This window comes from Gavialis gangeticus, unplaced genomic scaffold, assembly GCF_001723915.1.
Source record: "Gavialis gangeticus isolate Ggan-Ray unplaced genomic scaffold, GavGan_comp1, whole genome shotgun sequence".
NCBI classification, from domain to species: domain Eukaryota; kingdom Metazoa; phylum Chordata; order Crocodylia; family Gavialidae; genus Gavialis; species Gavialis gangeticus.
The window spans coordinates 26,872,526-26,887,172 of NW_017729011.1; the positions used below are offsets into that span (position 1 = coordinate 26,872,526).

Below are 14,647 nucleotides of genomic sequence, written 5' to 3' on the forward strand. Positions count from 1 at the left end.
ACTAGATGATCTGTCTAGGTCCCTTCCCACTCATTGATTCTATGAAATGTCTTAAGCACGCACCCCCAATATATGTATATTTATTTATTTATAAATTATATACATGTACTACTGTACTAATATATTATGTACAATATAGATAAAAATAAATATAAATAGAAGTTCTAATATTTTCTTCTCGCACCCCAATGTATCATCTTGCTCACCACTTTGGAGAACACTGTTCTAAGGGAGTAAATTTATATAATTTTTGGACATGCAAATTTGCAGAAATGCATTTCTTTTAACACATTTATCTCATCTTGCCTGCCAGTTACCCTCATTACCTTTATAAACCTGTATCCATCCCTCAGTATATGAGACAGAAAAGATTATTTAATTTAAATTTCAGGCTTCTTTTGGTTCGAAACAGTCTTAATGATAGAATGTTATTTAATCAGATTGGTTTGGTTATTCATTTCCCCTCTTGTGATTTTTTTAAGTGATCCTTCACATATATATTTGTTTATCCTTTGAAGGTGAAATAATTGTTATGAATGTGTCTCTAATCTCACAGAAATATGTATATCAGCACCAGGAGCAGTTGTTCATTCAGCAAAGTTTGAACTTTGCTTGCTTGGTTGTTTTCTTTCCATCTCACAACCAGTTTGGTGGCAGCTTACAGGCATTAACTGTGCATTAAGTCCATGTGCTAAATCCTTGTGAAATTTAAGTTGGAACATCAAAACCCCATTTGGGACTTACGGCCCAGAATCTCAGAAGTATTTAGGCACCTCTGCAATTCAGCAGCAAAAAGAGCTACTGTGGCTCTTGGGTGTATAAGCAATAGAGTACTGAGTGAGAACAGTATAATTAAGAACTTTAGTACTTATATCAGAAATTTATTTCTTCCCCTAGTGATATTGATGGGGCAGAGGGGACCTCTTTAATAAAACTTCCCAAATAATAAACTAGTTGCAATCTTGTGGTTCTTTGTTCCATTGTGTTTGGAATTAGATAAAGTTTTGTTTTTTGTTTTTAAAGCACATTAGATTCTTTTTCCATTATCATAGTATAATAGAGGGTTAGGGCTACTATGCTGATGCTACTTTGCATTTCTTTTAAATGTTACCTTAACTGTTAATTTTTTGATTTTTATAATGATTGGCTTGGAGATGATTACAACATCCCAGCAATGCTGTTTACCCTAAATTAGTGATAAATACTCTCCACCATAGTTCATTTTAATATAACTGGGTGTGAATGTACAATAGTAGAAAGAAAAACCTCTGCTTCAAGTTTTAAAAAGTGTAGTTTATGCAAGATTTAACAGTGTACTCTTCCTAAACGTATTCGTAACCACAGGCTATGATGTTAAATAGGTATATTCTCCTCCATGCCTCAAACTACTATTTTCAAACCTTTACAGCAGAGACTTTTTTTCCCTTTTTTTAGAAAGGTCTTCCAACTTACAGAAATCTTGAGATCAGCAGGACTGTGGTCTGGAGTGCTGGAAGCATTTAGCCACAGGTTGGTCTGCAAAATAGCAACAGTCTTGTTTGAAAATGTATGGGTACTGTGGTTGGCCACTGAATTTTCCTGTGTTCACTGCAGGTGGTCTTTTCGCGCTGTGTATCTTAGAAGGACAAAGGTGCAAGTGTGCTGATCTGTTTGCTGTATATTGCACGTTCTACTTGCAGATAAACTGCAAACACATCTCTCTTACTCTGTAGGTATAACAATGGGAGCAATAGTGAAGGCCTTGAGTGATGACAGATAAGTTTCATGAAAGGACCTTTTGGCAATAGTGTTTATGTGAGTGAAGGATTTCTTGCTCAAGTAATTTGATTTGATAAAGGAGGAATTGCCTTTTCTCAGCACACAGTATGCAGGATTCAGCCAGGCAGCTCCTAGCCTGCTGAGAATGCATTGGTGCAAGCATGTCCTATCCTGTTTTGAAAAAGATGGTATGATTTTGTGTTTTCCCCATGTATGTGAACTGACTTTATATATCAGTTCTTGCCTGTCCCTTGGGGCATCTTTCTTATTGGTAAGTGGCATCTAAAACAAAAAAAAGTATTTTGTTAAATTCAGTCTGGTGGATTTTATTTTGCGTCAAGGAAAAAGATGAGCCTCTTCATCATTGTTTCTTGTGATGTTTTTATGTCATCTCTGTTTATGAACTATTCAATTAAATTGTTGCTGGCAAAAAGTATAATGTTACTGTAGAATTAATAAAAGGCTTTTGAATTGGTGCCACATGACAGTCTTATAAGAAAACTGGAGAAATGTGGGATAGATAGAATTACTGGTAAGTGGATACATACTTGGCTTAATAACTACAGGCAGAGAGCAACTGAATGGATCAATATCAGAATGGTAGGGGGGTTCAAGTGAGGTCCCATAGAGGCCTGTTCTAAGCTTGGTGATGTTTAATTTTTTTAATGACTTGGATACAGAAATGGAGAGCTTCCTGGTCAAGTCTGCAGTTGCCACAATACAGTTCTAGGAATGGTTACAAATACTTTGGAGTTTAGAGTAGAATGTAAAAGGATCTGGACAGATTGGAGAACTGGCCACTAGACAACAAAATACAGTTCAGCAAGGGACACATGAAAGGTGCATCATTTGAGAGGAAAGAGAATTTGTGCACAGATACAGAATTAAAATTGGCTTGGTGGCAGTATTACTGAGAAGGGCCTAGGGGTTTTGATCCTGAAGTGGGAGCAGTGCCTGACTGGGGAGAACTGACCTCAACTCCTAAGCATTAGCAGGTTTTACTTATCTTTAAGCAACAATTCAGACATCAGTCATTTGTGTTTTGGCTCTGGTACCCTTTATACACTACACTTATTTGAAATGAACTTTAGGGTTATTTACCATAAGATTTTCACTCCAAACAATAGTATGTGAGGGGAAGTCTTGATTTAAATATACGTGCAAATTCATTCCATATATGGCTCTGCTGACTTGGATTTGGATTTAAAGTTTTATCTAGTGAAATTTGAATATAGGGCTTCCAAGGTGAAAACGTTATATATACATTCATCTCTGTTCCTGCAAGACCTCCTAACCACCTGCCCTACTGCTGCTGCTTTCCCTATGGCAGCAGTGGAGGGTATGAATTTTAGATGACCCACCAATAATTAAATCCTATAGATGGAAAATTATACATTTATTAGAAATTATACAAATTTATAATTTTCCATGTGTAGAATCTAAATATTGGGTGGTCTTCTTGAATCTGAAGTCATCTTGGATTCAGGTAAATACAGTATTTACTCCTGGCATGAGTAATTTTTTTGATATGCCAACTTTTGAATCCTACCATAACTGGTAAACATGTGTTCTATAAACGTATAATGTGCATTATGCTCCATGCAGCTACTTCAGCTTGTATAGAACAGGCCTTCATCTAGGCCTGTCTAGCCTAGGTTTGAAATACTGCTCAGATGCACTTAAATTGCAACATGGTTGTCCCCTAACCAAGTTGCAAGTCTAATTTGTGAATAGGTTCCTTGACCCAGTTGTATTTTTGGCATGCACAGCATCTTAACAGTTTCTTTATTTTCAGTAGGCTTTTATGTCTAATGACTCTCCTTTTCTTTTTAAAATTTCTATAGTGTATTGTATTATAATTCTTGTATTCCTGTTGTGGTTAAGTGACTGGTGTAAATATATCCATTTCATCTGATAGAACCACCTTGCTGGATGAAGTCAGACAAACGTTCTGACCAACTTGGAGAACTTGCCTCATTTGCTTCAGTTTAAGAGAACTCAACCTAAGCAGAACAAACAGTGGCCTAGCAGCATGGCTGGATGCTGGCGGCGCAGGGGCAGCGATGTCTTCCGGGTGCTGCCATACTGCCAGCTTGATCATGGTTGTGTGGCTGCTGGCAGCAGTTGTTTTTTCCCAGGCACCCTCCCAAGTTGGCACCCAGGGGCTTACCCTGGTCACCCCTCCCTAGTTACACCACTGAAAACAAAACTATGGTTTATTAAAGAAAATTTCTCTTAAGTGAAGAAACTTTTGCAGTGGCTTGAAGAAGCTCCTTTGTTTCTTTGTTGCTTGTCTTTGGCTTAAATAGTTTTGCCTCTCTAGTTTATACTCCTCCCCAGTATTCAAACCAAGCAGTTATTACTCCCACCAACCACTGTTTTGCTAAACTAAAAAATGCCAGTTACTTCTACCCTCCACTCGTCTGACAGGGTCTTCGTTCTCCTGATTGTCCTAGGGCATTTCTCTGCAGCTTCTCCAGTTAAATTTATCTTTCTCAAACATGAGTGACCAGAAATGTACAGAATATTCCAGACACAGTGTCTTGTACAATTGCATGAATGCTTTCCTATCTCTACTGAAAATACCTTGTCTGATATACCCTAAGGTTGCATTTGCCTCTTTCACAGCTGCACCAGACTGGTGGCTCTCAGTCATCCTCTGGTCATCAGGTCTTTATCCTCTTCAGTCATTCTTAACTGATGAGCTCCCACATTATAGCAGAAAGTCATGGTATACGCAAGTGTAATCTCATTTCTGTTATTCTAGTCCTTTAGGTTATTTTCTAATTCTTCTTGATGATGCATCCCAGCTTTGCAAGGGAGCAGCTTTGAAGGTCATTAATGAAAATATGAAATAAGATGGTTTCATGGAGAACTCCACTATATCTTCCCTCTAGCCTGGTGCTCCCCCTTTAAATAGTTTTGTCATTTCCCTTTTAGCTGGTTTCCTTCTTAGTTCTTCCACTGAACTTCATCCTAATGGGGAGTTCACTTCACACAGTCCACCTTATAACCATATGCCTGCAGTGCATTGGGATTGCACTCAGTCTTTCCACATCCAACAGAAACAAAGTTCCTTGAGGTCCTCCTTTGCCTTTGCCCTCTGATTAGGGACACAGCTCCGTTTATGGGCCCTTGTGTTGGTGTCATGGATTTTGTGCCGTCTCCCCTTCAGCCACTGTCAGAAAGCTCCTTTCACCACCTTGTGATAGGACTGCCCTCTGTAGAAGAGCAGCGGTGCTAAAGCCCCACACCACAAGCTTGTTCCTAAGGCAGTTCTGGACTTTTGACAGAACCAATCACATACTTTTCCAGTCTTTGTCCTGAAACCACATTTTAAAGCCAGGAGAGGACATTCAGCATGCCCTGGATGTATCCAGTGGTTTGGGGTAATTGCCTTAAAAGGACTGAGCCAAGCCATCTTTCTGAAGGACTCCTGTGGTGGATCGTGCAGTAAATTGCCAGTTTTAGTCATCTGGTTGGCAAGTCTGTCTCGCTGAATGTGAAGAAATGACCCTCCAAAATATAGGTTTCCTCTGTTGGTTTCAGTGGACTTAATGTTTCTGAGATCTGCAGGAGTCATAATGTGCTGGCTTTTTTGAAACATTATACCTTACTTGGGACAGATGCCAAATTAAGGAGAGCAGTATTTCCACCTGTGTTTGGTTCAGCTAATACCCTTCCCTCCTACCATGTAGGGAAGATACTTACTTATCTTACAGGAACTGTAGTTCTCTGAGATGCTGTGACAGCCTCTTGTCCTCACTGCTCAGTCTTCAGTGACTTCATGCTTTGGACTGTGAGAGAACTGCGGAAGGGTCACAGCCCGCCTGTCCTCCTCGTTACGATCTCTCATGGGAGCCTGAGGAGGCAGAGGGTCCAGCCATGACCCTGAGGGACTTAAATGTTCTGGTACCTTCTGCATGCAGCTAAAGCATACCTGAGGTGGGATCCACATCAGGATATCTAATGGTTAGAAATTAGACCTAACAAATGATTTAAAGAAGTTTTTGCCTAGCTAATTAACTATGTGTCACTATCACCCCATTAGCGGAACTAGCTCAGGATACATCCTACTACTGTAATTGAGGTGGGAATAGTGACCTTTGTGAAATATACTCACTACCCATACCAGGTGAAGTGCATTATCCAGACATTTTAAGACCAACGAGCAGCAGCAGCAGCATGTGCTCAGAACCTGAACTGTATAGAGTTTAGAAGTCAGATTTGATCTGATTTGAATTTATAGGGGTGGAGTTCTGTGGAACTCGGTCATTTCTTATATTGTAATAAAGTGAATTTCAATGGAATTAAATCAGAATGAAATCAAAGTACATCAAAATAGCAGTTGTTGCTTTATTACAGATTTGCAATATTACAAAGATATTCTGATAATATATTAAAACCCTACTTTCATTTATATACAACACATGCTACATCAAATGTCAGTTTAATGCATATCGTACATTTTGTAAAGAAACAATGAGGTAATAAGAGGGAAAGGCATACACACACACATACATACTCAGTGAAAATCTCACAGGCTTATTATCAAGCACATTGAACTGTTTTATCATACATTCTGTCACTAAATGTTATGGTTTTCATGGTAGTTTCTAATTTGCAACGTGTGCTATAATAATCAACTCTAGAAACCTACCTCAGCAGAATACTAAAATTTCCAAGTCGGTCACTTATAAATATAGGTGAATAATTTTGTGCAATACATTGGCAAACAGTATACTTGGTAGGTATTGTAAAATATGGCAAATATAATTGTTCTTGGTTACAAATAGTTACTTTCTAGAATTTTCATCTAGTAGTTAGGGACACTAAATAGGTGCTGTATCAATATCTGCCATTTGCCTGCAAAGTTGGATAGCCACTTTAGTTTGTGTCCAGCCATTTTCTGATTGTAGTGGCTACACAACAGGTAATGAATTAAATGACTCAAATTTAATTTAAAAAATATAGGGCACCTATACATGTGCAGCGAGGCTGCTCCAACACACTGTATCAGTGTCCCCATGCTGAAAAATGGTGGCTAGGGCACTTTAACTAAAGCTCATTCAATGAAGCACCCCCAGCACCATTTTTCAGCATGGTGGGACTGCTATGCATGATGCTTCAGACACTTTATTTAGAGCAGCTCTTGGAACCGCTCTAATTAAAGCGCCCCCTCTCCCCAAAATATGTCTATAAACACCCAGAGGCTCTTGTTTTATGTGACACAAAGTTATTAGTGTTGGCTGAGAGGTGCAACAGCCATTACAAATCCAGTTACCTTTCCAAATACATGTACAGTCGGCAGTTCTGTTTAGCAACACTGATTTCCCTTCCTTGAATGAAAGGTCAGTCTTGAGTGAGTGTAGCAGACTGCCTTGATCTGTAGTAACTATTTGGGTGCCTGCTCACAAACTGAAATCGCTATTGCTCCCTTTATTCATGACAACAGTTAACAAAGATTAAATTAGGAATACTCACACTAATGTTCTACAGTACATGTACCAGCTATCTAGTTTCAAGGGATGCAGTTTCCCGTGTCAAATGATTCCTATCAATAATAATAAAAACTCTTGCTGTACATTTCGTAGTATCTCCTGCATTTGAGAATATTTATACATAATATAACATACAAAAATATTTAGTTATTGTGGCAGTATTTTAATCATCAAAACTTAATTTACAGGAAATAAAAAAAAACAAAGGTTATCTACAGTCCATCTCAACTGCCAATTCTAAAAGCAAGAACCTAAATTAATTTTGTCACAAAGAGAGGTGTTCTGCAAGTTCTGTAGTGTTTTGCTGGAATGATTCTTGAAAATGCAATATACAAGTCCTCAAACTGTATCAGTAAATATACAATATCTTACATTCCTTGCAGTTGAAAAGATGTACAGGAAACCCTCACTATTTGTGAGTTTGGCATTCGCAGTTTCAAATATTTGTGAATGCCAAACCCGCTTCTTAAATACACTTAAAGGAGCTCCTTGGGAGCTCTGCACTTGCCGCCGTCACCAGAGGAGCCGTGCCCTTCCAGCCGCCGGTGGCACTGAGTTCATGAACACAGACGGTGTTCATGAACGCAGTGCCTTGTTCGTGGATTTCACCATTCACAGGGGATACGAGAACGTATCCCCCGCAAATGGCGAGGGTTGCCTGTATTCCAGCTAGCACATGCAGCTACTGCTGATATTTCATTGTTCTGTCTTAAAGGGCAAGTTAGGAGAAGGAAAAACAAATCAGTGGAATGTGTTGGGGTTAGGTCTGATCATCATAACAACTTTTTTTAGTGAGTATGATCCCCCCCGGAACTCAGCCCAGTAAACACCATCTTGGTATCGACTGCGGTAATGTCCTCCCCGGTACCAGACTCCATTAAGATTTGAGTGAGCACAGGCATTGTACCACCATCCTCCTTTCTGGTAATGAGCACAGTTACCTGTGGGGAGAGACTGCTGGTCAGTACAAGGATAAGCACAGTCTTGCAGCTGCAACAAACAAACTAGCTAAACTTTAATAAAACAGACTTCTGGTCTACACATTTTTAAATATATTAAATGTTTACATTTAGTTATTTTATGTAGTGAAAGGCAAAGCAGATGAAGCCTTCCTCTTATAAGCTTCTATTCTGCATCTGAATCCCTGCAAGTACAGGTCAACTCGTCTTTCTGTTTGGTCATGCTGTCAATGTTCATGAAAGTCATTAAATTATACATAAGATTTTAACTATTACGGGATTTTATGAGCTGCCATCTTTCTTTAGCACTTCTCACCTGTGTATACATCATGGTCTCTGTCCAGAGTGGTGAACTGCTTCCCATTGTGCCAAGTGAAAGAATCGCCTGCATTGCCATTGTAACGGCCCAGTCTCAGCTTGTAATATTCACTTTCTGGCTCCAGTCGGAAACTGGCATATTCAGCAAATACTTTTCGACCAGACCAGTCTTCCATTGTTATAAGCAGTTTATAGTTGCCTTGGTTTGTTAGCCAATAAATATTTTCCAAACCCAGCCAGTACTCTCCATCTATGTTACCGAATCCTTGCTGTGAAGAAATAGACAAATGGATTACTATTATATGTGTGTTTTAAGTGTAAACCTCAATGTAGCCTTTGCTATAGAATCATTGTAGCATCCCCATAATGGCTTTGTGGACCACATCTGAAAGAGTAAGCCTAGTTCCAAGTCTCCTTCTCACAACTTCACCCATGTGTTCCTGTAGTTGAAGCTGCTACAAACTTCTCAAGGTGCAAGAGACCGTGCAGTGAGTAATCCTGGAATTACCTGACCCAGCAGTCTCTTACTGCTCCCTCAAAGTAATTGTTTGGAGAATGCTTTAATAACACAAGTGTGTATATCCCTTATAAAAAGTACCTGTTTCACTAGTTGTTGAAGTCTAACCCTTTTTTCCCACCCCTGCTAAGCTAATGGCCTGGCTCTACAGTTCCTTTTCAAGTCACTGTTTTCAAGAAGGTTTTTGTGAAGAGGAAATAATTAGTCTTGCATGTCCTAACCTTGTACGTCTCCCAGTTCCTGAAAAAGTTAACTGATCCATCGAGCCGCCTCTGAATGACTGTCCAACCACCGGGGTCATGCCGTTGGTCACACCACACCTGCATAAGTCGGTTTGTATTTTCAGGTTTCACCAGATAGATGGAGCTGGTGTCATGGCCATCTTCCAAAGCTTGCAGACAGTCTCTCCATGGTCCTGTTCCAGAACAAACACTGCAGTCACAAAGTAATGGAACATCTCTTCTTAAGCCCTTTTACTCATTCACTGACAAAGGAAGTTATGTATGGTTTTTATAGGATGCATTAATGTATCAGTCTTGGGTGCTTTCAGGTGATATAAGACATGAAATTAGAACAGTTGCATCCATCCCTGTAAGATACGTAGTTACAAACATGTGGGTTATTTATTCTGATGCACTCAGAGGGCACTTAGCATGAGTTAACAAGATTTGACATACAGGTGCTTGCATTTAAAGTGCCCTTCACGTAGTCTAAGTGTAACATATAACTTCACCCTTAGAGTGACAGAGGAGCCAGGTAAAACCACTGGAAATCACAGTTGACTCTTTGCTTATGGGAAAGATCCTTCTTATTGCACCCAGGGTCAGGGAGGCTTAACCCCCTTAAACGCACAGTGTTTGAAATATCCACTAAAATTCTTTCTGTTTTAGCAAACTCATGCTCTGAAATGGAACATGCAAGGCATAGCTGGGGTTTACTGTTTTGTGATTTATAAACCAAAAAGCGAACTCTGCCTCTGGGAAGGTAAAACAAAAGTCCCAATAAGCGTCTATACCAAGCCACGTTTATCGAGGCTGATTTAATTTGGAAACATTGGAGTAAATAAACTCGAAGTACTGGGTACTCTCCACCTTAGGCTGTCCCAGCTCTGATCATCCAAGAGAAGACGCGTTCTGATGCTCTCCTGTAGAGAGACCCTGCTCTGTTACAAATTTGATCCAAAGGCCCTCCTGTCTGCCACTCCAGCTTGGGAAGCAGGAAGTCTTATACCTATTTCCCTGTAGTTTATTAGCTTGGCCCTTGCTAGCATCCAGCCTTTAATAACCAAAGATTCATAACAGGTATAGTGGGCTGTACACACATGCACCCCAAGGCCTCATCAAAGCTAAGATCTCTGAAAACATCTGGAGTGGCACAGGAGCACACATGTCCGTGCTCCCATGTCAGCTGGCTGCATCTGGGGTTTTTAAATGCGACTTTCAGAATGGGAAGAGAAATGAAACTGGGACTTGCATACAGGGTAAAAACCTCTCCTGTACTTTTAAATTAACTTTAAAAGTCCATAAAAACATGAGAGTAATCACAGCATAACTATATGTGGAACATATAAAAGAGACTAGAAGTTAAAGCAGGAAAAACTACAGCAGGAAAAAAATAACCTGTGTGGAAAAGTTTTCCTATAATATAGTGCTTGATGCAGGATATGAGCTCAAGTCAAAGAAAACGCTTTGAGTGATTAAAAAGTGCCTACCTACTATATATTAGAGTGCTATATTTTGTTGATATTCTTACAAAACTCCTTTGTAAGTTAGCCCATGAAAACAGGCAAGTGTGTTGCAAAAGGCATATCACAAGCATTCCTGAATTCGGGACCCACTCACTCAGGGCATAGATTGTAGGTGGAAATACTAGATAAACTGCTTTGTTCTGTTGCCAGTCTTACCACATCAGCTGACACAAGAAAATGGTCAAGCTGTTATCAGTGCTCAAGTAGTCCAGATGGGTTTTAAGGTACTGAAGAATTACTGAAGTACAGTGTTGATCATATTTTGTAGAGAAAACAGACCTAAGTTTCCACAAACAGATACTCTTTTCCTTTAGAAAACAAAATGGTAAAGTTGACTTTGGCTTCTATTCTGGATTATGGGTTTCCATCTGAGCAGCTGCCAAAAATAACATTGGCATGGCTATTAACAATAGAATCAGCAACACAATGCCAACATAGGCATTTAGCACAGTCAACCTGACATCTGAAGGCAAGCTAAAACGATGGTTTAAATATGTAGCATGATACACTTGGGAGGGGGAAGTTAGATGGATAAATAAACTGATTTAAGTCTCTGTTATCATAGAAATTACAGATAAAGCCAACCCATTTGCTGGGAGTCAATACAGGATTACGTCTTGCGTTTCGTGGAGCCTGTAAGGCATCAATTTCTGCAGAGTTGAGCCTTTTGAAAAGACTTCAATCAGTTCAAAGAAAATTTTTCTAATATGAAAACACTCGGCTTCTATGTGAAAAAAAAATGTGAAGCCTGTTGATAAAAAAAAAAAAAAAAATCTGACTCTGCTAGGTATTCTTAAGTATGTTTAGCCTGGGCTGTCCTGTGTGCTTGTGATCTGGCTTGTAATTTTGGTCAGTTTACAAAAGCATGAACTGCCTGTACTAGCCAGGCACCCAAGAAACCAACTCTCGTTTTGTGTTGTCTTAAGTAATGTGGAGAGGGGCTCTGCTCCACACTTCAGACTCAGAGAAACACTGTCATTACCGATTTGCTGGAAGCACAGAGCTGTGGGCTGGCATGGAATGTATTGTCTCAATATCTGTCTTCAAAGGATTGGATCTCTTTCAAAAAGGCCTTATTTATTGTTCATGTTGGGAGCCTGAGCTGTAATGCACAGCTTTCTTCCATCTTTTAATAGTTTTATGAAATAGTGATAGAGGATTTACTAGACTTCCTTTTCACATTCTTGTACAGTTCAGTAACAAAATAAGGGTTTTATCCAAAGTGAGCATATTTTTAATTAATTTGTTTGGAGAAGGGGACTGACTGTGTTCTCACAGTTACATCTCTGCAGTCACTGAAAACTTCTGCTAAATAGTGTCTAAAAATTAATGCTGGAAATCATTGCAAGTACTGATATATTGACAGGTGTTGTTTTACATGATGCTCAGTAGGTGAACATGGAGTGGGGTCTGTGTGGTAAGTGAAGGTACCAGTCACAACCGAAACGTACTGTGGCGTTAGCAAAGGACTTTAACAAATTCACACGAGCAGGAGCGGGGAGGAAGGTTTGCTTGCACACTTTCATTTGGGAAGGTCTGAAGCTTTTACTGAGCATTACCATTTTTACCCAACGGACAGAGTAAATAGTACTACTTGTTTTGGACCCCCAAAGACTTTGCTACCTGTTACGTTTCTCTGCCTCTTAGAATGGGTTTATTCCTTCAGCTGATTCGTTGTTTGTAATGCTTAGTCTGCAGCACTGTGGATTCATGGTGTGCCCATGGGAAGAGCTCCTCTGCCAATTTATGTAAGCACCTTATCGCTTTGGCCAGAAGTAAAATGAGAGAATTGAAATAGTCATGTTTTTATATAGGTGAACAGGAAAGTAAAATGGTAAATAAAATAATATGGCAGCATTTGGCTTAGTGCTTCCAGGGTTGGTCCTCACTGGTTTACAGAGAGTTGTCTCATTCTGTATATAACTTCACGTTGATGTACATTTGTTGCATATCCAGTGGGTTGAGAAGTAGTTTTATCCAACTGCTGTCATTTATGATTGACAATGAAAAGGAAGGAAGCGTAGATGAAAATTAAGGAGAAAATCAGTCGTGCTATTTTATGTTTATAATTACTAGTCGCTCTCCTCAGAACCAAAGCAGAATAACAAAACTATTACATTTTATTTTCATGAAGAACCAGATGGCAAAAGTGTCAGGGCAGTTTACATATACTGCTTTACGGTAAAATATGACCATTCTGGCAAATATGTGAACCAAAGCATGTGACCCTAATTTGTGCAGTATAAAATTCATGTAACTCAAATTATTGAACTCCAAAGATACTTGTACAGTTTTACAGCAACATCTACAAATGTTCTTTTTTCTAGAAGTGGCTTATTGTATGATGGAGCTAACCAGTTTTTTTTCAACATATCTACATAACATTTTTACAGTGCATTCTGCTAGTGCTGTTCGTTATACAGCCATCACTTTTCATTCCCCTAAAATATGATGGGAGCTAAAAACAGACTATGATGTATCTATTGAAATATAACCCAAACCTGTCCTGGTAAATTTGATATAGTACCCAAGTCAAGTCTATTTATATCTTTTTTTAATTTTGGCACATTCTTTGTACATAGAAGCCATGTTTTAGCCTTTATGAATGTGGGGGGGGGGAAATACCCAGGTTGCATTTTTGGTCTCATGTTGGCATAATGTATACATGTCTGTAGAATTATACCATTATTTTCAAATACTATTAGCGGAATGTTTTAAAAGAGTATCAGAGTAGTACTTTTATTATGCACTTGTATTGTGGCAACATATGGGGGGGCCTCAGTTACTAACTGAAAAAACTTGTCACCAAAAGTCAGTCCCCATCCCAACAGTCTTGTAATCTAAACAATATTTGCACTTGCATCTATTTTCACACAGATAAGCATAATCAAAATCAATGATATAAAACATAATGCAGATAGAATCAAGAGATGATTGGAGTAAAGTTGATACAGCTGCCTGTCAATCACAATATTGTCACATGGAGCAAAGGAGAGAGGGTTTTTTTATGTATATGGTCTGAACAGTCTTGCTTGCTTGTAGATTGTAGAAGCTGGACATTTTTATGAAGGATGAAAGGTGCTATGCCAAATGGAATGATGCTGAATATGAATTGTTCTTATAATTCAAATAGATTTTGAGCTATAGACTTTTTAGTATAAAATGGCCAGTATAAAATGGTGTTGTTACATTTTAGTGTGTGCTTGCTTACCATGAACTTCTCAAATTTCTGGAAAATCATAGTTTGATTAGAGACAGAGTTTAGTCAGTGTTTACTATTTTGGCAATGTTGGAAAGTTATGCTACTTTTCTGAAATGGCATGCACGAAGCTATGATTTTGCTCGGTCATTTGGTAAGAAATTTACTATCCAAAAGCCAGGAGGTTTAAGATCTGAAAGAAAATATTTGGATTTATTTAAGTAAACTTTTTTCTTAAAAAAAACCAAACCAAAAAATAAAGGGAACCTAGAGTAGTAGACTATCATACAGCCAACGTGGACTGTTTGATATGACCTTACCTAGAGTGTAAACATGCCTTACAAAGTAACATTGACATTAAATTAGACGCTTACATCACATTAGTTAACTATTTTTGAAAAAGTGCAATCGTACTAAAAATTAATTTATCCTACTACAATATAATAAGTGAATATGATGATGAGCTATTTTGCTTCAATTTGGAGTCTTGGCTAAAATTGAAAAGTGGATTCAGTTCATAGTTTCATAGTTTTCTAGGGTCGGAAGGGACCTGAGCATATCATCTAGTCCGACCCCCTGCCATGGCAGGAAAGAGTACTGGGGTCAAACGACCCCAGCAAGGTGTTCATCTAACCTCCTCTTAAAACC

General features: G+C 38.8%; 2 protein-coding genes across 3 annotated transcripts in view; one reads left to right on the plus strand and one right to left on the minus strand.

Annotated features, from left to right (window-relative positions):
• Positions 1–14,647, plus strand: part of RALGPS1 (Ral GEF with PH domain and SH3 binding motif 1) — a 286,042-nt gene that overhangs the window by 90,627 nt on the left and 180,768 nt on the right. The window lies entirely within an intron of this gene.
• The window catches only part of ANGPTL2 (angiopoietin like 2), a 27,388-nt gene continuing 19,606 nt past the window's right edge, over positions 6,866–14,647 (minus strand). The window contains exons 3-5 of the mRNA XM_019510928.1: positions 9,275–9,468; positions 8,535–8,805; positions 6,866–8,200 (exon numbers count right to left, since the gene is read on the minus strand). Coding sequence (XP_019366473.1) covers positions 8,001–8,200; positions 8,535–8,805; positions 9,275–9,468 — 665 coding nt within the window. The 3' untranslated portion in view covers positions 6,866–8,000. The remainder of the gene's footprint in view (positions 8,201–8,534; positions 8,806–9,274; positions 9,469–14,647) is intronic.